General features: G+C 38.4%; 1 protein-coding gene across 1 annotated transcript in view; it reads right to left on the reverse strand.

The window, feature by feature from the left end:
- The window catches only part of AR (androgen receptor), a 188,568-nt gene that overhangs the window by 34,959 nt on the left and 125,871 nt on the right, over positions 1-27,738 (reverse strand). Inside the window, exon 3 of the mRNA XM_045804422.2 lies at positions 4,170-4,286. Within this exon, the coding sequence (XP_045660378.2) occupies positions 4,170-4,286 (117 nt within the window). The remainder of the gene's footprint in view (positions 1-4,169; positions 4,287-27,738) is intronic.

Here is a 27,738-nt window from a genome sequence, read left to right on the forward strand (position 1 = left end):
ACCATCTTCCAGGGTCCAGGAGAGGAAGAACTAAAAGCAGGGGCTAATGCCATTTATTAAAAGCTGAAAACTCAAGAGTTACAAAATGCAAAAAAGAAAAAAAAAGGTTTGGGGAGGAGTAGGACGGAAAGTAAGAAAGAGGGAAGGGTTAGGAGAAAAGATATCAGAGCAGGGCAATTCTTTCTTTCTCATTACATCCTGGAAACTGGAAATATATCCTTGGGAAGTACGGAGAAAACTGAGAGAGTGTTGTGAACTTATTCTAATTATGGGCTGTGAAAAAGCCACAGTTAATTCACCAGAGGGAAGGTCCTTTTCTGGACAGTTATATTTGTAAATATTGTCTTACATTAAAAGTAGGCAGCACCCGAGAGAGGCCCAAGAGTAAAGCGGGCTCACCTTGAGTGCCGGTGTGAGCAGGGGTATGTGGTTGTAGGGTGCTCAGAGCTGCAAGACTGGCATTCGTGTTCACGTGGTAGCACTGTGTTACTAACAGCTGGGAAATCTTGGGATACTGTTTTCACTACAATTCTTTAAGAAATTATGAAAGTATTCCATAGTTCTCTGAGTGCATCAACCTTATTTATGCTTATTTTAAATCTTTTGCCCAAAAAAAGTGCTAAATAAAGTTCTCTTTCATTTCCTAAAAAAGAAAGTGGGCAAGAGATTTAGATTCTTGAAGCAGTTAGCAATGCGTAGCTTTTCAAAAGCAGCCAGAAATGAAACAGGTACAAAAAAGGGCCTATTCCTTGCTGTGATTGGGCAGTTAATAGCCTGAAGGTAGTCTTTAAGGGATCCACCCTGAGAACCCAACCACCCTTGGAAACACCAAGAGCTGCTAAGAAAAGAAGCAATGAACATGTAGATAGGCCTAGAAATAGAAAGGAAAAAGCTATGTGTTTTAAATATCTCTGAGTTAAGGAGATCCCATCACCAAACAGTAGATAGACCATTACAGAGAGAGCCAGTCAGAAACCTTGAGGCCTCAACACTAAGCAAGTATCAGCTGTAGAGTGCCAGCTTCTTTAAGATACAAGGATAACCCTTCTGCCCTCCACTCCCTCAATAATCTGTACATCCAGTCTACTTTGAGACACATAATGTATCTTACTTAGGTGTAACCTGAGGGAGCTAAAATTATTATGCAAGTCAAAACACTCAAGTCTAGACTGTCTATACTTCTGAGGGCAATGGATACATAATCCAAAAAAAAAAAAAAAAGACTGATAGGCTTTTTCTGTGACTTTAGACCCAGAATCACAAAATGATAGTGCCAAAAAGGTCCTTGGTAAATCTCATTATCCAAATTTTATGGTGGGAAAACTATGCCTCAGAGGGGAGAGGGGATTTGCTCAAGGCCACATTCCTAGTTACCATTTTAGAATATATTATACCATTTTGAGTTGAGTGATGGGAAGAATAAAACCAAATTATATGAATTCTCCTTCAGTGTGATCAGAATGTCTATGCTAAAACCAAATGTGATGAAAAGGGAAGTCTATTGCTGAAGTATTTAGAAAGGCCACTCTACATTTATGTTTTCTTTCTTTTTCCCATTGTTTTGAGTAAAGGTGTGGTGTACACTGAATTTGCAAGTTAACCATGAACTTGAGAAGGGTTTGCAGCAGAGAATCAAGGAATGTGGAGATAAGTTCAGCAAAATGGAAAGGTTTGTTTTTCAAACGATGGTGTGTAAGTGGGTAAACACTTGGGATGTTACTGACATGGTACTTGAATATAATACATGATTCCCTCAACTACTGGAATTGGCTTCCAAACAAGATATTGATGGTACTTTTAGTTTGAGGTGATCAAGTGTGATTTCTGGTGATGCTTTCTCTGCCTGTTGGAACTGTTACATATTACAGGGCATGCGAAGTAACTCAGGGTAAAAGCCAACTGGGAAGTGCTTACCATCTGAATTACTAATGACCTCACTGTCATAGTAAGCCCTCACATTTGTCTAGCACTTTGTCATTTACCAAGGATTTCATGTTCATCATGTTCACATCACAGAGTGATATCACTAAATTACAGATGAAGAAATTGAGGCTTAGATGAGGCACAGTAAATAATGGAGCTGGGCCTTTAACTTAGGCCTGCCTGACTCCAAAGGGAAGACCACACACACAATATCAAGAATCCTTGTATCTTGTAGACATTTCTTCAAGTTTGCCAGCCTGAGCTTTATTGCCTAGTATAGTGCCTCTGTATACAATAGACACTCAATAAATATCAGAGAAATGGAACTGAAACGAAAGCCATTCACAGCACGTCTTACCTTCTTTTCATTGTGTTGACCAAGCTCATTCAAATTTGAACACTCCAGCCAATAAATCAATTTGAAAACTCAGTGTACTGCTCTCTTCATGAAATTAATTTAAACATCTATGCCTCACTGATATATGGAGTAGTGAAATTACTCCTTTTCAAAAGGGGTTCACTATAATCATGTCACGGGCTGTTTTATAATGGAGGATGTTGGCTGAAGCATGAAACTAATTTTAAGATTCGGACCCAAATTTTAGGAGAACTTTTGTTACCATTAAACTTCACCTGTGTCAAAGCAGTCTTGCAATTTGTATCAGCAGATGAAAAACCAAGGGGTTCTCTACTTGGGAGCCCCCATCTCTTACACACAATTCACAGAGGGCTAAGTAATTGAGAGCTGAGTGTATCACAACTCTCACCATAGGGTTGCAACATTCATATGAAGAAAACTTCCTCAGAGTCCCTTTGTTACCTTTCCTGGCTTTCCTTCTGCACTTCTTCACCGCAGTCCTGCTTCTTCCTCCCCACTATAGACTACAATTGTAGGATTTCTCTGGTGTATACCAAGCAAGTAAGAACAAGTTTGGCCTTTCTCCGATATTTGAGTCTCATTTAATGTGGCTGCCTGGAAAACTACTCACAGAGCATCTGCCTGTGATGTCTGGGAGTACTAGACACTACTTGAGATGGTTCTGTTGCAACTGTCTCAAATTGAACCTGAGTCAGTTCATTTGTAGTACTTTGGTCTGTTTAAAGACTATTATTGCCCTGTAAGGAGGAAAGGATACAGTTATCAACGTGAAGACCCACACACAGAAAACAAGTTGGTTTCTATAAACATGTACATAGGCAGACAAGGTATTGAGCACCTTGCAGAAAGCCAGAGATGGACAAGTGCTCTAAATAGCCTTGAGAGGGGGAGGGAAAATGGCAGGATTCTAGGAACTTGGATTTTCCAGGCTGATAATGAATAATCAGATAGAAGGCTACAGTTTCAGGCATTCAGAAAAGAGCTGCTTTTCTTCAAGTTCCATTTCCAAATCAAAGTAGACTAATGAGCTTGCTTTTCTCATGAAAGGTGCTTCTTTTTAGAAGCGGCAGGGAGTACCCTGCCACCGAGCAGATGTAAACATGAAGAAATGAGGAATTTGGAGGGGGAAAATAGAAGTGTAAGCCAAGCCTTTCTGGAATGGTGACAGTACTCACAGTAGACACAGACTAGGGGACAGAGAGCCTTATGATGAATGGCTGCCCTTGAAAAAGCTGTATCTTCCTTCTTTCAAGCTACTGTGCTACGAAAAAATGCTTTTGGAAGTTATCAATAGATTTGCAAAGAAAGGGAAATGATTAAAAGGCTTGCTCAACCCTGGGAGATAGGGGATAGGAAACTGGTTCGGCCTGGCAGCCTAGTCATAGGCTCCAAAGAGAAGCAGCTTTTCATTCCAGGTGGCCAGCCCTACAATATAGAGGTAGTTAACTGAGGATATTCCTGGGTGTTCAGGGCCAGCCTGTGCCTGGGTCATTCTGCACCTGTGATTATTCTGGATTCTGTAGTTCTCTCCTCCTGGTCATCATTCAACAACATAAGGCCAGTATCACTGTGTCCCCTGGGGAATCCTTCATAATGAACTCCACACTCACTCACCCCCTGATGGGTCCTGATCCCTGCTTCACACCTCCTGCTCCTATGCTGAGCCCCAGAGTGGGGTGTGACATGGTTAAGGATAAAGGAAGGTACCAGCTGGCTGATGGCCATGTTGGATATGAAGGAGTCAGTCGGTATCTAGAGCATAGCTGGCCACCTCAGAAGCATCAAAGAGGAAAATCTGGTTTAAAGAGAGAATGAGAGAATGAGGGAGGGGGAGGGAGAAAAAGAAAAAGGAAGAAAAGTATCATACCTCCCAGAGTCATCCCTGCTTCATAGCATTTCCGGAGGCGACAAGATGGACAATTTTTCCTTCGGAATTTATCGATGGTACAATCATTTCTGCTGGCACAGAGGTACTTCTGTTTCCCTGGGAGAACAAACAGAACAGGAGATGCCCCATTAGTGCACTTCCAAAGTCTCTCCTTTAGTAGTTCTAGGCAGAAAGGGCATAAGGATACATCCTGCCAGATGAGAGAAGTAGATGGAGAATGGCCCTAAAAATTTAATCACACAGAATCACACAGCCCAGTTTAATTGCTATATTGTTTTGTTTTGTTTTATAGGTATGATGTTGTTTTTATAGGTATGAACAATTGTGGTCCTGCTGATACTTCTTTTATGACTCATTGGTTTATAAAAATAAGATCTTCTACCTTTAATAAAAGCTAAGAACGGGACATCTGGGTGGCTCAGTCGCTTAAGCCTTTGCCTTGGGCTCAGGCCATGATCTTGGGGTCCAGGGATGGAGTCCTGCATCAGGCTCCTTGTTCAGCGGGGAGCCTGCTTCTCCCTCTGCCTGCCGCTCCCCCTGTTTGTGCGCTCCCTCACGCTCTCTCCCTCTCTCTCTGAGAAATAAATAAAATCTTTTTTTTTTAAAGGCTAAGAACGTCCACGGGAAAGTGGTAAATGACAGAAATTACCACTCTTTTAGCATGACACAACAAAGACTTGGACTTAGGCAATGTTTCTACCTCCTGACCCCTGTAATCATTCAAAGGATCATACTCAAGTTAATACAGTGCTTATTTTTCATAATAAAAATACAGGTAAAACTTCTACAAAAGAGAACTCCATGAGATTTCTCATTGTTTTTAAATTGATAGTGATCATTTCCCCAATCCTGCAGGTTATACAAATGAAACAGAGATAAAGCTCACTCTTTGTGAAGTGAATTGCAACAGGTGAAAGGAAGTCCTCTGAAGGCAGAAGAAAAACAACTGTTGTTGTGCACATCTGGAGTTGTCACAGATACACAAAAACATACACACATACACACATCCTCAAACCCAGAGATTCTCAGGATCACAGCTGCTCAAAGAAAGACATGGAGGTCCACTCAAAAGCACACATTTTACTCAGTATTTTGTCTCCTTGCTCCTAACATAGGCCTGGCATACAGTAGGCCCTCAATAAACACTGAATGAATACACAAGTGGAACAGGGAGATCCACAGACGTACAGAGTCACCAGCAGAAACAGACAGAGATACATACCCTACTACTCTGAAACATGCAGAACTTCTCACGCTTGGAGCCCTGTGACAGCCTGAGCTTGTGCATCCCCTCACTCCACCCCTTTCTTTATCCAAGTCCCTCTTATTTACTGCTGCGATTTAGTTTATGGGAGAGACTGGGATTTTAGGGAGGCTTCTTTTGGCAGAGGAGGCATGTTTGTGGTAGGGAAAAGGAAGAAAAATTGAAGAGCAATTGCTATTTGATAGCAGGGAGAAAAACACATAAATTCAGCTATAGCTTGTCCCTTCTCTTCCTTTTCAACCTAAAATGTACAGGTCAGGCACAGAAAACACATGTATTATAGTAAGTTATTTTATGTAGGAGATTTAGTAGTAGCCAGGTCAACAAGACCTTTGTTTTTTTTCCTTTCTCCTTCCCTTCTTTCCTTTCTCCCCCCCTTCCTTCCTCCCCCCAACCTTCCTCCTTCCCCACCCCTTTCCTCTCTCATTCCCTTCCCTTTGTCAAAAGATTCCAAAATGCTGGGCTTGGAGGAACTGTTAAAAACCACCCTAGTACAACCCTTTCATTCCAAGGATGAGTTCTGGGAAGGTGACTTGCCTGAAGAACACTCAATTGGAGGTCAATGAAGGAAGAATATTATTTAGTAGGTACCTACTATGAATCAAGCCTGTGTTGGCAAGTTTATATATGCCATTTAAAGGAATAACCTCAGCAGTGTTTTGAGGTAGATACTACCATTATTTTTACTTAACAGATGAGAAAACTAAGGCCCCTAAACCAGTACTCTTTCTACCATACCACAGGATTTTATTTGTATAAATGGAACACATAATTTACTAACAAACATTTTTTTAAGTAGTCTCCATGCCCAGCATGGAGCCCATTGTGGGGCTCAAGCTCATGACCCTAAGCTCATGACCCTGAGATCAAGACCTGAGCTGAGATCAAGAGTTGGACACTTAACTGAGCCACCCATGTGCCCCACTAACAGCCTTTTCTTGCCGCAACTGAGGATTGTTGTATGTGCACAGAAAGGATGGCGTTATGAGGGCCATTCAGTCTTTGAGTATCAACTCCTAGAAGTGAGGCCCTGTATCTAATTCCAGTGGGTTCATGTCCAGTGTTGTGGGTGTTCTAGAACAGGGACATCCCCTACAGTTTTGGTGCTGCTGCAACCCTCAGGACTAGTTTTCACATTAATTGGTAAAATAGGGTCATTATGAATACTTCTTTGAAGAATCTCTTCTTCCATAGGAAAACACTAGCTCCTGAACCCAAGTTTGCAAAGTAATATTTGCAGACCCACTAGATGAGGGCTCCCAGAGTTCTAGATTCCACTGCTAAAAGTAAACCACCCTCTGAATGAGGAAGGTTACAGTGGAAAAAGTATGATAACATTTTTTTCAATTTGGAACTCAGATCATCTCCCTAGCTATTATTCGTACTTTGTCCCAGAGTGTCTCTTGGCCTAAAACAATGTGACCTAAAACACAGATATCCTTTACAATTTGCCTACATAGTAAGTGTAGAGCCCAGTGCAACCAATGCCATTGTGCATTTATTTAACTTATTGAGCATTTATTATGGACCTTGCACTAGCTGTTGAGGATACAGAGGAAAATCTCTGCTGAAGAAAAATGTTTAAGTCCCAGATAACAGAGAGAGCACTAGGCTGGAAGTCACAAGATTTGAATCCTTGTTCAGTCTTATTACTAACTCACCATATGACCTTGGACAAGTACTTTATCCTCTCTGGGCTCCATTGATAATATGTAATGGTAGAACTGGAAAATCACTAAAATCTTTTCCAGCTCAAGGAATCTTTATTTTATTACTTTATTTTAATTCCAGTGTAGTCAACATACAGTGCTATATTAGTTTCAGCTGTTCAATCCAATTAAACAATTCCATATCCAGCTCAAGGAGTCTTAAAGGATATCTGGATTTTATCCACAATATATTTGTGGAGTCTTTCATATAAAGGTCACAAGTATTACCAATAAGCAAGACATTAACCAAACTAATGCTGTCTTGTCCCTCAACTCTCTCTTTTTAAGATAGTAACTTACTGTAACATTGCCTCTTATATCTGCAGTCATTCAGTCTTTTCTCTTTGTTTTCTAAAGTCCTTCAAAAAATCAAGGCACTTAACAATTCATTAGAGAGGCACTGTTATTGCAAGCCATATGCAACATATGAATAAATAACATGCTTATAGACATACGTGTATTCACATATGCATGAATGCAAATGTGTTGGGTGTACACCCACAATAGGGTTCCTGAATTATCTTTGTATGTATGTGTATGTGTGATTACATAAAGTATATAACATATTAAGTCATATAAATGCATGCATATGACATGTATTTCTCTGAAGCAGAATAGTAACTTTAAAGTTTTAAATGACATTTAATAGTGACAGAAGTGGTCGAGGGTCCCAAAGATAGAAGGAATCTCCTAAAAATGGAACTGTGACTCATCCTCACAATTTGGATTAGGAACAAAAGCAAGGCATGGAACAACTTCTCAGGGTTGCTTCCAATCCACTTCTCCTGCCCGAATTACCAACTTCCCCAAATAATGGCAGAGCCAATGTATAATCACTGGGTTGCTATTACTTCTATTCTATTTATTCTACTTCTCCAATATGGCTGAAGTTATCAGGGTTCTTAATAATAACAATGAATTAAAATATAATACATAATAATATATATTATACATATTTATATACAATAACTATGAAACATATAACATGTAGTAACAATAAATTAAAACACAATATAAAATATAACATAAGATTAAAAACGTCTCCCATTTGATTAGCTTACAAAAGTTAATAACAATCTTGTGCAAAGTAGGTACAATAGGGATTACTGTATACCCATTATATAACTGAAGAAAATGATGCTCACTAAGATGAAACTGACCTGCCTGGCATCACGCTATTACTTGGCTCCAAATCACAGTCCATAAGGCTATGAATCTCACAGATTGAAAAAAAATTTAAACAGTATTTGGTCACAATACACTCACTCCTCTGTGCAAGGCTCAAATCCCCTTCGTAACATCCTTGTAAAGGGTTGCTCCACCCTTTCATGAATTGCAGCCCATTCCATTTCTGGACTCTGTCATAAGGCTATTCCTTCCAGGAACTAGATATTTGTCTCCTTGGAGCTCTGACCCATTGGGTCTAATTAGAAGTACATCATCTTTGGACTGTAAAGGACATTAAAAGCTTTGTAACAAATGCCCCAATGTGATGCCTGACTCTTCATTTATGAAAATGGACACAAAGTATTGAAACAACATGCCACAAGCCATAGGAAGTTGGTGATAGAGCTAGAGAAAAATCTGGCACCTGCATCCAATGGAGATGTAGTGTGGGTGAGTGTAGCCTCAAGACAGAGCACTCTGTGGGTGTTAGGTATCTTTATTCATTGTCTAGTAAGTATATGGCCCCCTGAATGCCTTCTCAGTATTCAGTTGACAGAAGTGTAAGTGAGATCTGGGCCTGCCTGCTCCAAGGTGTTCTTAGAAAATCCTCTATTCCCATGCAGTAGCCTAGGTGACTGAATAATTAACACAGACAACATAAACTGCTATCCATCTTTTCCTCCTCAGATTCTACAAATATTATACCTAGCTCTCTGACACTGTTGACCTTCAACAGCAAGGTTGTATCAACAACTTATAAGTCTCACAAAAAATGTCATTGTGAAATTTTTGGCAAAATACAAAATCCCCCTCTCACATTGAAGGAGGTAAGTCTACACTCTAGAATTGCAAGCAGGTTGCACATTTAATGCTTAATAAATCTATTAGAACAGCTGCAAACCCTTGACTACCATGAATGGTCACATAATGAGATAGCATGAGGTCCTCTGTATGTCAGCTGGCTCTGAAATCCTTGATTGCCTGATGGTATTCTACATGTTTTTTTATGGTCCTATTCTTCCATCATAAAGCTCAACTATTATCCAAAACTCCAGCAGGAACAGAGGTCATGAGACCAACTTGAGATATTTTCTACACAGACTTCCGATTTCTATCAGTGTTTTTTTGTTTGTTTTTTGTCATCCCCATTGGTGCTGCCATGCAGTATGAGTTGAGGCCAATGTTTGACTAGGCTTCCTTCAATATGTTCATTCTGAAAAATCCTACTTAAAGCAGATCAGGTAAGGCAGGAAGTTACCCACCATCTGCAGCATCATATCTTGCAAATGAGAGGATCGAATCATCAGGTAAAATGTGTGATATTGCCAAGATATTTTTGAAAAATTAAAGAGTAATAAGGCTTTTCCTATCAAACATTTAAAGTATTGTAATGCCATAATAATTACAGCAGTTTGTTAATAGCTCCAGTATAGACTTATCAGTTGAAGAGACTAAAAAAGACAGAGACTCCATATATATAATATGTTATTCTAAATCAGTGAAGAAAGGATGACTTATTCACTACATTAAATGGTGTCAGAACAACTGGTTAATCATTTGGGAAAGTCAATAAGCTTAAATTACTCATTGAAACCCAAATAAACTCCATGTGGATTAAAGATGCCAATGGAAAAAAAAAAGAAAACAAAAGGAAAGCATTAAAGTACTGTTAGATAGACCAATGGAACAGAATAGAGACCCCAGAAATGGATGCTCAGCTCTATGGGCAACTAATCTTTGAAAAAGCAGGAAAAAACATCCAGTGGAAAAAAGTCTCTTCAATAAATGGTGCTGAGAAAATTGGACAGCTATATGCAAAAGAATGAAACTTGACCACTCTCTCACACCATACACAAAGATAAACTCCAAATGGATGAAAGACCTCGATGTGAGACAGGAGTCCATCAAAATCCTAGAGGAGAACATAGGCTGTAACCTCTTCAACCTCAGCCACAGCAACTTTTTTCATGACACATCTCCAAAGACAAGAGAAACAAAAGAAAAAATGAAGTTGTGGGACTTCATCAAGATAAAAAGCTTCTGCACAGCCAAGGAAATAGTCAAAAAACTAAGAGGCAGCCCACAGAATCAGAGAAGATATTTGCAAATGGCACTACAGATAATAGACTGCTATCCAAGATCTACAAAGAACTTCTCAAACTCAATACATGAGAAACAAATAATCAAATCAAAAAATGGGCAGAAGATATGAACACTTTTCCAATGAAGACATACAAATGGCTAACAGACACATGAAAAAATGTTCAAAATCATTAGCCATCAGGGAAACTCAAATCAAAACCACATTCTTACGCCAGTTAGGATGGCAAAATTTGATAAGGCAAGAAACAACAAATGTTGGAGAGGATGCGGAGAAAGGGGATCCTTCTTACACTGTTGGTGGGAATGCAAGTTGGTACAGCCACTTTGGAAACCAGTGTGAAGATCCCTTCAAAAGTTAAAAATAGAGCTACTTTATGATTCAGCAATTGCACTACTGGGTATTTACCCCAAAGATACAGACGTAGTGAAGAGAAGGGCCATATGCACCCCAATGTTCATAGCAGCATTGTCCACAATAACCGAGATGTCCTTCGACAGACGACTGGATTAAGAAGATGTGGTCCAAATATACAATGGAATGTTACTCAGCCAACATTTGCAGCAACATGGACAGGACTGGAGGAGATTACGCTAAGTGAAATAAGTCAAATAGAGAAAGACAATTATCATATGGTTTCACTCATTTATGGAACATAAGAAATAGCAGGGAGATTGGTAGGAGAAGGAAGGGAAGAATGCCGGGGGGGGGGGGTAAACAGAAGGGGGAATGAACCACAAGAGACTATGGACTCTGGGAAACAAACTGAGGGCTTCAGAGGGGAGGGGGGTGGGGGATTGGGGTATGCCAGTGATGGGTATTAAGGAGGGCACATATTACATGGAGCACTGGGTGTTACACACAAACAATGAAGCACGGAACACTACATCAAAAACTAAGGATGTACTGTATGGTGACTAACATAACATAATAAAAATTATTATTAAAAAAAAGTACTGTTAGAAAACATAGGTATTTTTTTATTTTTAAAAGTAGAAAAAGGCTTTTTAAAGAATGGCAATACAGAAACATAAGTGAATATTTTGATAGACTTGACTAGAAGACATTTAAACTCTCTTATAAAACTGAAAGACAACCACAAACTATGGAAAACATATTGGCAGCAAGTATGTAAAAACAGTGGTTAATTTCTTTGATATATAAAGATGAACAGTGCAATAGAAAAAAGGACAACAGACATGAAAAATGAATTAAAAGAAGAAATATAAATGATCAATAAATATATGAAAATTGTTCAATTTTAACTTCACTAGAAATCACAGAAATACAAATTAAATAAGATGGCATTTTCATTAGTCAGATTGGCAAAGATTAAATACCAGATATTGGCAAAGAGGTATTACTAATAGGAGTATAAACTTTTAGAGAGCAATTTTGCAACATATCCAAAAAAATTAAATACACATAACTTTTAATCAGTAATTCCATTTCTTGGACTCTTTTTATAAGAAAACAATTATTTAAGCACAAAAAAGTTCAATATAGCATTATGTAAATAGGGGATATTGGAAAAATTTAAATGTCCAACATTAAGAGGATGCTTAAATTATTCCATATTTATGCAGTAGAATGCTGTACATTTTTTTTAACTCAGAAGGGTGTTCACAATATTCTGTTTTGTTAAAACAACAAGAAAAATGAAATTACCAAATAACATATTTTATTGAATCCCACCTTTAATACCTAAGGCTTTAGAGCACATCTAGTAAAGTTTTTTCTATTGCAGTGAAACTTTTTTACAAGTGAAATATTACACAAAGGTCCCATACATAGGAAACAGATAAAATGAAACCTAATCTGCCTGAACTAGGTATAGGAAACTTGGTGCACTGGGTGCTATACGCAAATAATGAATCATGGAACACTACATCAAAAACTAAGGATATACTCTATGGTGACTAACATAACATAATAAAAAATTATTAAAAAAAAAAAAAGAATTCGTCCTGCTACACCTCTCCCTTTCTTCCCTTCTCTGCAGCCTTAGCATTGTGCTATACCTTAGAAAAATTTTGTAGGAGTCCCCAGGGCTTTGTGGAAAAGTTAAGACGTACTGATTTAACCAACCCCCATACCTCCTATTTTATTGACTAAGAAACTGAGACTCAGAGAATGGGGGGAGATGAACCTTGCTTAAGGCTATAGTATGAGTCAATGTCAAAATAGGGACAAGAACCCAAGCCTTCTTATTCATAGTTCCCCAGTTTAGTGCTATTCTTATATGAGATAATACATGTGAAAATAACGTAAAAGCATAAAGCATTATACAGATCTTATCTATTGTTATTTAAGTAAATAACAAACTCCTTGAATGTCAGAAGAGGCAAGGATCCTCTGTAGAGACCAACATTCTCATCTTACAGATGGGGAAACTGAGATACAGAAAGCAGAATGGACAAGACAGGATTAAAACTCAAGTCTCTTGCCCACTATATTCTCTGCACATTTGCTTTATTATTCCAAATTATTTTCCTGTTCATTATCTTGCTGAGCCTTTCTTCAAAGGGGGGAAAGTACAGACCATTATCCTCAATTTATATATGAGGAAACCCAAGACACAGAATGCTTACTGATTCCAAAGAGTATAGCTTAGTTTCAATCCAGGGTGCATAGGCTTTCTATTTAACCACTATAACTGAGCAAATATCTTATTTGCCTCTATCCTGACTTATGTGTATCCTGAATGTTCTACATCTACCCATACTGCCTCTTCAACATGTGAAGGACGAGTAACACTTGGCTTCCTGGGAAGGGGGCAATCTCACTGTGCTTTGATTGGGTACTGTTCAAAGTGCCTTCATTTAATTCTTGTTAAAACTCTTCCAGGTAGCTACTATTCCTATTTTAGAATTGAGGGAAATAAGTCTCAGAGATGCTGAATGACTCACCGAGTCACCAGCCAATAAGTGGCAGAAGCAGGATCAGAAACCAGGTCTGTATGACCTGCGATGTTGGTGTTTGCCCTTGTCAATGTATTATCTCTTCTGAAATGGGCCCTGACACTATGCTTCAAAGACAGGCAGGGCAGAACAGTAAAGGAGTACAGAGGAGGAAAGAGGAAGACCTGAGGACTAGCCCTTCTATTTCACGGAATCATTATGTGACCTGGTGTGTTATCTCTACTCTCTTGACCTTGGTTCCCTTAATTTAGAAGAGAATGTGGTAGGTAATAAGAAAATAGTAGCAACCTAAGGAAGGTGAATTCAGAAGTCTTCTACTCACATTGGAATTTCTGATGGGTGTCTCAGAGTTTTCCTGAGTGTGATTCAGGGAGGGTTCTAAGGGCCTTCCCTGAAAAACAACAACACTACTCTACAGAAAAAAGGAGCTAAGTGCCTCTCCCCGAGTGATCTACACAGACTTGAACAACCCCAAGGCCTGTTTAGGGTCATGCATCCTATGGATGTAACTTTTTCTGGAGCCAAGATAGCCTAGAACCTCTGGCCTAATCATCCAAGGAGTTCTCTTCTTTGAAGACCAATTCTAAGCACTGTTGATTCCTAGTAAATTTGCCCCCCCAAGATACTGCTTTTGGGCCTGTGGAACAGGCTAGACAACACCAGGCACACAGTCTATACTGTGGCAAAAGGATTATTCTGTGAAAAGGACTTAAAATGTAGCAGAGTCCCTTTGATTCCACGGATGTGACCATTTCTCCACCTGTCCTACCCACCCAGAAACACAGATATCAGTTAATCCAGTACCACGGAAGGGCTCTCAGCTAATGCGTTACAGGGAGGCTTCTTAGGAGTGTTTATAAATAATAAAAATAATCCTTATTTCTTTTGACCTAAAGGTTAACTCTAGTGAGAGGGGACAGGAATCAAGCCCAGATCCATCTTCTTTGCTTTAAGTACCTTTCACAATCTGGCTGAAGTTCCATAAAATGAAAATGTAAAGACCACTAGACTGACAAGCAGAAGAGCAGTTGTCAGGGCGCTTGGGTGGCTCAGTTGGTTGAGCATCCAACTCTTGATTTCAGCTCAGGTCATGATCTCAGAGTCCTGGTATCAAGTTCCATCTAGGGCTCCACACTCAGCATGGAGTCTGCTTGTCCCTCTCCCTCTGCTCCTCCCTCTGCTCTCTCTCTCAAAATAAAATAAAATAAAATAAAATAAAATAAAATAAAATAAAATAAATATAATCTTTAAAAAAAAAAAAAGAAGAGGAGGAGGTGTCAAATCCTGGCTCCAATTGCCCTCTGCAAGTCTGAGCCTTGATTTCTCATCTAAAAAATGAGAATAAACATGATGGCATTGTCTACTTCATAAAGTTATACAAAACAAATGGTACAGAATACATGTGCAAGTGATCTGTAAAAGGAAGAATGTTAGATACATTAGAAGAGTTATAGGTAATGTTACTGAACTTATTTTGTCTTCTATATCCCTCCATTAGCAACCACCTTCTGATCCTTCTGATAATGCTGCTCTCTTCACTGGCTGCTGCGCTGGTCACAAACATTCCATCTACTCCCTGCTCTCAACACACACACAGACACACACACACAGACACACAGACACAGACACACACACACACACACACACACACACACACACACACACACACACACAGAGCTAAAATGAACCCTTCAGTGTTCAGTTTCAAACCACCTTCCCTAGCAACTGTCATTCACATGGGCCTCCTGCTTCAAGAGGACAGGAAGTAGAAGTAGGTAAAGCTGAAAAGTTAGATAGTAGCTAGATCATGAATAGCCCTGAATGCCATGCTATGCAGTTTAAATTTTAACATAAAGAAATTTTTTAAATTTATCCATTGAGTTCATCCATAGAAGGTGCTTAATAACTATTCTCTGATAATTAATCTTTTAGTGTACACTTACTATGTTCAAGGCACTATTCTAGGCAACGAGGGAAACAACAGTGCATAATACAGTCAAAGGCCTTGCCTGCAACTTGGGGGATCTTTTGGTGAAAACAGACAAGTAATAAATAAGTGGTAAATAATAAATTAAATATTTTCAGATGGCGATACATACAATGAAAGAGAGAGTGGGGAAAGATTCTATGACGATGTGGCATTTGAGCTGACACCTGAATAATAGAAGCCAGACACGCAAACAGCCAGAGGAGGAACATTCTCAGCAGAAGGAATAGCAAATTCAAAGTTTTAATGTCATAAATGAATTTGGTGTGTTCTTGGACTAGCAAAGTGGCCAGTGGGGCTGGCATATGTTAAGGGAGGGGATGTGTTAGGGAAAGCTGATTGGGTGGCAAAACCAGGCTGTACAGGGTAGTAATTCTCAACCTTGGGTACAAGTTGGAAACACCTACAGAGATTTTACAAAGTACTGATGCCTGGTTTTACTCCCAATAATTCTAATTCAATTGATTGGGGGTAAGTGTGGGGAGTACGATTTTCTAAGATGTCCCTCTATTGCTTCTAATATGCAGCTAGGGGAGGGAACTTGCAAGTGAGTTAATAACTTATGGATTTTTTTAAGATAAGGGTCCAATATTATTCTTTTTTTAAATTTAAAATCAATTAATTAACATATATGTATTACTGGTTTCAGAGGTAGAGTTTAGTGTCCATCAGTTGCATATAACACCCAGTGCTCATAACATGAAATACCCTCCTTTTTTTTAAATGTTTTTTTATTATATTATGTTAGTTACCATGCAGTACATCCCTGGTTTCTGATGTAAAGTTCGATGATTCATTAGTTGCATATAACACCCAGTGCACCATGCTATACGTGCCTTCCTTACTACCCATCACCAGTCTATCCCATTCACCCCCTCCCCTCTGAAGCCCTCAGTTTGTTTCTCATGAAGTACCCTCCTTAATGCCCACCATGCAGTTACACCATCCCCCACCCACATCCCCTCAGCAACCCTCAGATTGTTTCCTATAGTTATGAGTCTCTTATGGTTTGTCTCCTTCTCTGATTTCGTTTTATTTTCTTTTTCCTTCCCTTCCCCTATATTCGTATGTTTTGCTTCTTAAATTCCACATGAGTGAAATCACATGATGTTTGTCTTTCTCTGACGTATTTCACTCAGCATAACACTCTCTAGTTCCACTCACATCATTACAAATGACAAGAGTCCATTCTTTTTGATAACTGAGCAATATTCCATTATATATCATAATATATATTTTATTGGAATATAATATGTATATAATGGAATATATACAATATATTAATAATTATATATATTACTAATTATATAATATAATAATAGCCCATTATATATATATATGTAATATATATACCAGCAATGTCCACAATAGCCAAAATATGGCTTATGGATTTTTATAGCTGACACAGGATTAATAGCAGGACAAATGCTTGACACTGGAATAATATTTGACAGTTTACAAAGCCTCTTGTTGTTTTTGCTACTCTGGAGACTAGTGAGGTTCAGGCCACTCGGTAAGTACTTTGGGGAGCACCAAGCAGATGATGTTCTTCAGATGGGATTTGGAAAGACCATCTGGGAGAAATAGAGGCTCCAAACTCACCAAGGAAAACACCACGAGGAATAGCCAGCTCACTTCTGCCAAGGTCATTTGACATTTGGTCAGAGCAAAGTTTTATGTTCTCAAGCTGTCTTCCCTTGAGCTCTGTCCAGTGTTGTGCTGGAGTTGGCTTGTAGTGACTCATAAAAACCGATTCTGAGCATCATGTCCCAATTTCACATTCAGTGCTATAATACTGGTAGCTTAAATCAGTCCTGATAGGAGTATCTACAGCATGGAAATTAGCAAACACTACAATATCAAGGGCTCCCTACTGACCCTTACCCCTTCCAGGCAGAAATCCAGTTTACTAGAACACAACTGGTTCTTCCTTAGTAGTAGTTTTGCTTTTTTCTAGTTGGGTCTGGACCCATTGTTCTTTTCTCCCTATACCTTCACCCAAGCACACCTCTGAGGTTTGGTAATATAACTGGAACCGCAACTGTGTAGATTCATTTGCATTTCAGAGAAATTTTGCCATCTTCACATGCTTTACCCAATAGATGTGTTCCTGAACAGTAGTATATAAATAATATTTCTTTAAATTGAATTCATATTTAAATATAAATATTTAATATTTAAAGAAACTGTACTGAACACTTCTATAAGGTCAATAAAATAACGCTTTTGTAAAAGGTACAGTAACCATTTCATTATAAATTTTATCAGATCCAAATTTTGCATAACGATGATCTTAAAACATCTGTGGAAGAAAATTTGGCAAAAGCCTTCAAAATTAAAATATACACATGTTTTGACCCACCACATATTTGCACATGTGTGACATGACATTTATTCAGGAACATTCACTGCAACAACGTTTATATTAGCAGAAGACTGGAAACAACATAAATGCCCATCAATATAGCCATACAGTACAGCCATTAAAAAATGAAGCAATTACATATATACTAATGTGGAACAATCTCCAAGATATACTGTAAAGTGAAAAGAAAACGAAGACGCAAAACAATACACAACACTAGTTCTGTGAGGAATACTAACATATATTGATTGATATATTGATATACTTAACATATCTATATGTTTATAAGTACACATACTATGTCTATACGGGTACACAAGAAACTAATGAATAGTGGATATCCCTCAGAAAGAGAACTGCAAGCCTGAGGGTTGGGGGCTCAGATGTATCTTTCACTCTTTAACCTTCTGTGATTTTAAAATTTTGTATCATGTACATGTATTGCCCATTCCAAATATACATTTAAAATCAGCACAGCTCTGTTACGAATTTCCCTACAACCTTCAGACAAATCATTTCCCCTGTTTGGGCTTCAGTATCCCTATCTACACAAGGGAATTATACTCCATAATACTTCAGACAGAAAACCAAAAAGGGTTCCCAGCACATTATACTTCCCAGTTTTAGAGTCACCATTCACAACAGATGTGTTGCCTGTTCACCACACTGTGTAATTAGGGAAGCTGCGCTTCTAATAGGGTCAGAGAAAGCGCATTTGTTATCAACAACAACAACAACAAAATTGGTCAGTTAACAAATGCCTACTGAAAACTCAATTGCTCAGCCCTGTGCTAAAATCTGTAGAGGAGAAATGGAAGTCATAGGTCCTACCTTTTAGAAACTTGAAGTAAATACATCAATACACACGAAGCAGCAATAGTACAAATGAATATAAAGGAGTTCTGGATAGGGCAGTGACTTACTGTGATGTGTTGGGCAAGTCACTGCTTTCCTTTGAGCTTCAATTTCTTCATATATAAAATGATGGGGGAGCATGATCAGAATTCAATAATCTCTCAATAAATTAATTCTGTCCAGAGATTTGGAGACTATTAGGCATAGATCGAAGCTTCAATTATCTGTTCTTAGCTACTTGTTAAGTGGCAAAGTATGGTGGTGTGGCAGGATCATGGACTTAGGAGTCAGAAGGACTAGGCTATGAATCCCAGCAATGTCATTTAGTAGTTATAGCAGATAGCATAATCTTGGGTAAATAGCACATCCTCTACTTACCTGCTTTCTCCTTTGTAAAATGGGGATCATATCATCCATTTTTGCAGACCCATGAGATTTCAAAGTAATATATATGAAGCATCTGGCAAATTTTAGGTACTTGGAATACAAGAGCTGACTGAATGATGGGCATTCTCATGGAATCGTGTGGAACACAGGAAGAAATGATTAAGGCTGAAATTACTGTTGAAATCTTTATTGTGCAGCACTCAAGGACTGTACTTAATGTTATTTATTTATCAAGTGTTCCACAATAAAGAGCTTTAATCAAATTATTTATATTTTCCTTCCTATATATTTTTTAAAAAGGGGTTACCCAAGATCAAATTTGAAAACTGAAATATAATAATCTACAGCTCAGACACACATCTGCACCATGCTCTCCTTCTGGGTGCTGTTCTGATTTGATGTCCTGAAAGTTCAAAAGCTACATAACAAGATGATTATAGTGTAGACCTTACCAAAACACTTACATGCTTCTTGACAAGATTAAAGATGAGAGAAACAGAAAAAGAGAGAAGAAAAAGAGAAGGAGGTGGAGAGGAGAGGAGAGGGAGGAGGGAGGGGCGGGGGTGAGATGGAGGAAGGAAGGACATGGTGAGGAGAAGAAAAGATGAAAAGAAAAGAAAACAAAAAGGGAAAGGTATATAGAAAGAAAAACCCAAGCCCGGGCCCCATTAAGGACTAACTGAACTGCGTGGCAGTTTCAAGAAAATCTGGAGAAGCTTTTAGTGTCTCCCCTAAATGCTGCCTCACTGAAGTCAAGGTTGCCTGTGGTGTCACTGCCATCCCTACTGAGGGATGAAGCATTATTAATTGGAGGAGGGAAGATGTGAGCCTGCATCCCAATTATTTCATAACCACCTTCTCCAAGTCTCTCCCAAGGACTGTTCTGTGTGACTTCCTCTTAGGAGAGTCACACTGATGGACTCATAGTACTAAGAAGCCAAAATTTCTTTCTGACTCTAGGAAAGCCCCACAAAGATGCTGAAGGTTTGAAGTGGGGGCACTCATAGAGGAATTAGTGGAAAGTATAAAGAAAGGAGTTAGTGTAGTACAGTAGGGAATAAAAGGGGGCATTTTAGTTCCACAGATTGCATTCAAGTTCTTGCTCTGCCTTTTACCAGCTAGAACTTGGAGCAAGTCACTTGACTTCTCTAGACCTCAATTTAGCTTACTGTAAAATGGAAATAATAAATCATACGTCTGCTATGACATTTAGATGAAATAATGTGTGCAAAACAACTAACACAAGGTCTGGCCCTTGTAGGCAGTCTCTAAATATCGAAAACGAAAGAGAAACAGAGAGGAGTAAATGAATGGGGTTTTAAAAATAAGAGCCAGGAAGAGTGCCTGGGTGGCTCAGTCAGTTAAGCATCTGACTCTTGATTTTGCTCAGGTCATGATCTCAGGTTTATGAGATTGAGTCCCACGTTGGGCTCTGTGCTCAGCAGGGAGTCTGCTTGAGATTCTCTCTCTCCCTCTCCCTCTGCCCCTCCCCATGCGCTCTCTCTCTCCTCTCTCTCAAATAAATAAATACATAAATGAATGAATGAATCAATGAATAAATAAATCTTTAAAAATAGGACCAAAGAGAAGGCATACAAAGAACTGAACAAAAGATAATGTGATCAGAAGACAAAATAATAGGATGATAATAGGATGATAATAATTTGTATAGTAAGAGAAATGCTAACAGCCTACAAATGTTAAGTTCAACTCCAAAAATAAAGGAAGTTAGGAAAAGTTGAACTTCACAGAAGGAGTAATCTTGATGGAAACATAGAATTTCACTAAGTGAACAAGGCACAGGTAGAGCATTTCAGGCAGAGGAAATGATACATTGGAAAGAGCCAAGATTGATGAATTTAACAGGCTGTAAAACTGATGATTTGTTGGTCACCAAAAACTCTAAAATATCACAAACACATTGATTCCATCCATTTTTTCTCCCTTTGTACCAAAAACAAATGTATTTTTTTCTTTCTACAACTACCTTAAGGCAGACAAACAGGTTTGACGGTTCCTTCCCTCAGCCTCTGCTTTGGTCTGCATTTTGTGTGATTATTATCTGAAAGGCGAGTTACTGTAACTGACCAACAGGCATGGCTAGGAAAATGACATCTGGAGGTTAGTGGTGTGATAGAATGAATTGTTGGCATGCTGACTGCTTAGTTAAAGCACTCCTAGGCTTTACCTTCTAACCATCAGAGAATGCGGCAGGGAAACTGCATCCATTGAGAAATGTCCACCCATACCATCCATTTGCCATAAAGATAATATATTTTCCTGTTATACATTTGAATTCCCCAAAAGGATTCTCACAAAAATGTTTAAACCAACTGAATCATGAACAAAAATAATGGTTACTGACAAAATGAGAAGTCTATCATCAATCTTAAAATTCCTCTATAATGTAGAACCCAAAAATGAATAAGTTACTCCTTTCCATTTGTGATTAGGAAAGTCAGGAGAACTCAAAAGTACATGTTGCTAGGCTTTCCTTAATGAAAAACAAAACAAAACAAAACAAAACAAAAAAAAATCATCCAGGCCAACTGGAGGAACATCAGCTGACAAACAGGTCTAACTTCATATGTTCTTTTTTCACTGTCCCAAGGGTCCCTAGGTATTTGAGTGTCTATGCACTTTGGAGTACATTTTCAGCACTAAGGGCACAAGAAATTTTCCTAAAAACACAAGAGTCATCCTTGGCTCTAAAACATGTAAAACATCAATAATTATTAGTAATACAGGACAAGGAGACTTGCAAAATTCCAGTTTTGAAAGAGACCCACTCTGGAACACCAGGAATGCAAAATTATCTTCAACTAATGACAGGCAACACCAACATTATTCAGGCTTAGCCATTCTCATATTGAGTGTACCCCTTCTTTGTTCCCTAAACACCCACCAGTAAGAATCAGTTCATATATATCCAGCATCTTCCCAAATGATAAACATCTATATAACCTCCACCTTGCATTTGTAGGTAGCTTTACAATTTACAGAGAGTGTTCCCATGCATTGTCTTCTCTGAACCTCACAACAATACATGAGCTATTCAGGGCAGTTATTATCATTTTACAAATGATAAAACTGAGGTTCAGAATGGTTAACAGAATTGTCTAAGCTCATGCAGTTAAGAGATGAAATCATTGCCACAATCAGGTATTTTGACTCTTATTCCCATTCTTTTCTCCATAGTTTTCCAAATAGCAATAAAACAAGTTAACTATAGTCACTCTGCTATGTTTTGGAAGGCATGCAAACCATCTTACCTATTTCATTAAGATATATAAAAATATTAAAACCTAGACTTTCTGGAGATCAGTTACCTGGAAAAGTTCATTTAGGTGGAACTTTTCACTTACCTGACAATATTGGATAAACGAAGTGTTGGAAATGGAGTATAATATTCATTATGTCATTCAACGAAAAATTATTAAACACCTATTAAGTGCCAGATTCTATACTAGGCACTGGTTTCTATTCCAAAAAAAAAATAGATAAAATATTAAGAAATATCTGGACAGAATTAAGAAATTAATTAATTCAGTACATATTTATTAAATACTTACTCTGTGTCAGGCAGTGTTCTGGATGCTTAGAATATGTAAGTGAATAAATAATAAAAAATCATTACCTTGACTAATATTCATTTTAGTGTGTGTGAGGAGGTGCGGGAGGGAAGGAAACAATAAACAATAGACTCAATGAATTAAAAAATTAAGTAGTATGTTAGAAAGCAACAAGTGCTATGGAAAAAAGCATGGTAAAGGGGATGGAGAGTGCTGGGACAGACTGATTTTAAATTGAGTGGTGGAAGCAGGCTTCACTGAGGTGACATTTAGGGAAAAACTTGAAGCAAGTGAGGGAGTAAGCCACACATAGGGAAGAGCATTAAAGGCAGAGGGAATAATTGATATAAAGGCTTTAATCAAATAAAAAAAAAGGCAGAAGATATGAACAGACACTTTTCCAATGAGGACATACAAATGGCTAGCAGACACATGAAAAAAGGTTCAAAATCATTAGCCATCAGGGAAACTCAAATCAAAACCACACTGAGATACCACCTTACGCCAGTTAGAATGGCAAAAATTGATAAGGCAAGAAACAACAAATGTTGGAGAGGATGTGAAGAAAGGAGATCCCTCTTACACTGTTGATGGGAATGCAAGTTGGCACAGCCACTTTGGAAAACAGTGTGGAGGTCCCTTCAAAAGTTAAAAATAGAGCTACCCTATGATTCAGCCATTGCACTACTGGGTATTTACCCCACAGATACAGAAGTAGTGAAGAGAAGGGCCATATGTACCCCAATGTTCATAGCAGCATTGTCCACAATAGCTAAATCGTGGAAGGAGCCGAGATGCCCCTCAACAGATGACTGGATTAAGAAGATGTGGTCCATATATACAATGGAATATTACTCAGCCATCAGAAAGAAGGATTACCCAACATTTGCAGCAACATGGACGGGTCTGGAGGAGATTATGCTAAGTGAAATAAGTCAAACAGAGAAAGACAATTATCATATGGTTTCATTCATTTATGGAACATAAGACATAGCAGGGAGATTGGTAGGAGAAGGAAGGGAAGAATGAAGGGGGGGTAAACAGAAGGGGGAATGAACCATGAGAGACTATGGACTCTGGGAAACAAACTGAGGGCTTCAGAAGGGAGGGGGGTGGGGGATTGGGATAGGCTGGTGATGGGTAGTAAGGAGGGCACATATTGCATGGTGCACTGGGTGTTATACGCAAGTAATGAATCATCGAACTTTATACCAAAAACTAAGGATGTACTGTATGGTGACTAACATAACATAATAAAAAATTATCATTAAAAAAATAAAATAATGGCTCTGATGTGGGAGAATGCCCATCATTTTGGGGGACTGGCAAAGAAGCCAATGCAGCTGTAGCAGGAGGAAAAGTGGTAGTATATGAGGTCTGAGAGGTAACAGCAGTACAGATCATTTGTGATCTTATAGGCCAATAAATTTTAGGTCAAGGTCTTTTATTCTGAGTGAGATGGAGAGAGACTTTAAGTAGAGGGGGAAACATGGCCTGGCCTATATTTTTGTATGAATCACATGTGAAAAACAGTATTTTTCTTCTTGGTTGTCAAACAAACAAACAACAACAACAAAAACAACACTGGGGTGAGTGACCTTAGGAATAGCTGAAGGATCCTGAAAATTCGGTTAACTTTCAGGGTCATTTTTCCCACATACTTTAGATGTGCACTTTTTTAAAGGTTGGGGAAGTTCTCGATCAAAACATCTTAGACTGGAGTAATGTCAGAGAAAATGATGGAGGGAGGAACTCCTAAAATCCTCTACTCCGTAAAGGAAATTAGAAAACTGCAAAAAAAAAGGGGGGGGTGTCAAATAAACATTTTAAGAACTCTAGAAATTAACCAAATACTTGTAGCTAGGGAGCGTTTATTCAAAACCTTGCAATGTTTAAATTTACCCTATTCCCTATCACTCCTTACCCAGTACCATAGTAACCATGAAAAATAGCCTGCAGTGATGGTGAAAACCAGTTATGGTGAAAACCAGCCTGGTAACCACTGGAGGAGACAAAATGGTGTTGGGACTCCTTCAAACACTCTCTTAGAGAACTGCCATTATTTGACCTGTCTGGGGATTCCCTGAAACACTACTCTCAAGACTGTTTATTTAACCTGACTTTTAGCCTGCTCAGTATAAACAGCTTCTTCCCTGGGGGAGTTTCTAGAAAATAATCAGAGGCAAATGCTTTACATCAGCCTGGCTAAGTTGGTAGATAACAAGTGTGGCAACAAATGAGCTCATCGAAAAGCTTGAAAAAAATGGGGAAATGATGGGGCTCCTGGCTGGCTCAGTTGGTGGAGCATGCAACTCATAATCTCAGGGTTATGGGTTCAAGTCCCATGTTGGGTGCAGAGATTACTTAAAAATAAAATCTTAAGGGGCTCCTAAGTGGCTCAGTTAGTTAAGTGTCTGACTTTTGATCTCAGGGTCATGAGTTCAAGCTCCATGTTGTTCTCTACACTCCACTTAGAAATACATACATACATACATACATAATAAAATCTTTTTTTTTTAAAGTGGGGAAATGAAATGTTCACAGGAGGATTTGAAAAGCTTCAGTATATTCCCAGGCATCTAGTATTAGTTCCAGAAGTCACTAAACAAGCAAACAACAGAAACAACAACAAACACCAGCAACAATAAACCATGAGGTTTGGCTGGTGTAAATTCTACCTTATAAGTTAATTATGTTAAATGTAATTGGAGTAAATACTGCCACTAAAAAACAGAGGTTGGGAGCACCTAGATGGATTAGTCGGTTAAGCACCTGCCTTCAGCTCAGGTCATGATCCCGGGATCCTAGTATCTAGCCCCACAACAGGCTCCCTGCTCATCGGGGAGCCTGCTTCTCCCTCTCCCTCAGCCTGCCACTCCCCCTGCTTGTTCTCTTTCTCTCTTTCTGTCAAATAAATAAATAAAATCTTAAAAAAATAAAAAACCTCAGAGATTTGCAGAATGGATTGAAAAAACAAGATGTATCCATGCTGTTTATAGGAGACACTTAAAATTCAGAGACAGAAATAGACATGCCTGGGTGGCTCAGTTGGTTGAGCATCCAACTCTTGATTTTGGCTAAGGTCTTGATTTCGGGGTCAGCGGATTGAGCCCTACATGGGGCTCCATGCTCAGCATGGAGTTTGCTTGTCTCTCTGCCTCTGCTCCTCCCCCCGCTCACATGCTCTCTCTCTCTCTCAAATAAAATCTTTAAAAAAATAAATTCAGGGACAAAAATAGATTGAAAGCGAAAGGACTGAAAAAGATATTCCATGCAAACAGTAACCAAAGGAGAGTTGGATTGGCTATACTAATTTCAGATGAAATAGACATTAAGACAAAACATGTGACTAGAGTCAAAGATGGACATGTTATAATGGTACCATCCACTAGGAAGACATTGTTGTAAACATATTCATCTAATAACAGAGCCCCCCCCAAAAAACATAAAGTAAAAACTGGCAGAATTGAATGGAAAAATAGATGATTCAACAATAAAACTGGAGACTTAAATGCCACACTTTCAATAAAGCATAGAACAAGCAAGAAGAAGATAAGAAAAGGAAAGTCACGAACACCATAAACAAATTAGACCTAACAGGCATCTACACAACACTCCACCCTGAAACACCACAATACATATTCTTCTCAAGTGCACATGAAACATCCTCCAGGAAAGAACACATTCAAGGCCATAAAACAAGTCTCAATAAATTTAAATTGATTGAAGTCATACCAAGAATGTTCTCTGATCAAAATAAAATGAAATTATAAACCGATAACAAAAGAGAGCTTCAGAAATTCACAAATATGTGAAAATTAAACAATGCAGTGTAAATAATGAGTCAAAGAAGAAAACATAAGGAAAGTAAGAAAATATAAAATGAATTGAAATGAAAAGATAACATGCCAAAATTTATGAAATTCAATGAAAGCAATGCTTAGAAGGAAATTTATAGCTATAAATGCCTACATTAAAAAGATGCAGTTCTCCCTAACATCCCAAAAGAGAAAACTAGAAAAGGGAGAACTAACTAAAAGAAAGCAGGAGGAAAAAGTGATAGAGATTAGAACAGAAGGGGCGCCTGGGTGACTCAGTTGGTTAAGCGTCTGCCTTCGGCTCAGGTCATGATCCCAGGGTCCTGGGATCGAATCCCACTTCGGGTTCCCTGCTCAATGGGCAGACTGCTTCTCTCTCTGTCCTTCCCCCTGCTCATGTTCTCTCTCTCTTTCTATCTCAATTAAATAATTTTTTTCTTTAAAAAGATTAGAACAGAAATAAATGAAGTAGGGGTGCCTGGCTGGCTCAGTTGGAGGAGCATGTGACTCCTGACCTTGGAGTCGTGAGTTTGAGCCCGACATAGGGTGTAGAGATTACTAAAAAAATAAATAAACTTCAAACAGAAACAAATGAAGTAGAGAATATGAAACAAAAAAGAAAATGAACAAAACCAAATCTTGGTCCTTTGGAAAGATCAACAAATGGATAAACCTTTTAAACTAACCAATATAAAAAAGAAAGAGAGCTCAAATTATGAAAACCAGGAATGAAAGAAAAGACAATACTACTGAAATAAAGATAACTTATTGAATCATCTTAACTGAAATAAATCTTACTAAAATAAAGATTATTAGGGAATATTACAAACAATTGTATGCCAACACTGATAAAATGAAGAAATTACTGGAAAGATACAAACCACCAAAACTGTCTCAGAAGTAAAAAGAAAGTATGAAGAGACCTATAACAAGATATTGAATTAGTAGTAGTAGTAGTAATAATAATAATAATAATAATAATAATAATAATAAAACAAAACAAATCCCAGGAACACATGGCTCTACCAGGGAATTTTACCAAATGTTTAAAGTACTAATACTCATTTTTTACAAACACTTCCACAAAAGAAAAAGATAAGGAAACACTTTCCAATTCATTTTATGAAACTATTATTACCCTAATAACAAAACAAGAATAAGACAGTGCAAAAAGAAAACTAAACACCACTATCTCTTATGAATATAAAGGTAAAATCTGAACAAAATACTTACAAACCAAATTCAGCAATGTTTAAAAAGGATTATAGGGGCGCCTGGGTGGCACAGCGGTTAAGCGTCTGCCTTCGGCTCAGGGTGTGATCCCGGCGTTATGGGATCGAGCCCCACATCAGGCTCCTCCACTATGAGCCAGCTTCTTCCTCTCCCACTCCCCCTGCTTGTG

Source organism: Ursus americanus, chromosome X, assembly GCF_024610735.1.
Source record: "Ursus americanus isolate L20-20 chromosome X, mUrsAme1.1.p, whole genome shotgun sequence".
In the NCBI taxonomy this organism is placed as follows: domain Eukaryota; kingdom Metazoa; phylum Chordata; class Mammalia; order Carnivora; family Ursidae; genus Ursus; species Ursus americanus.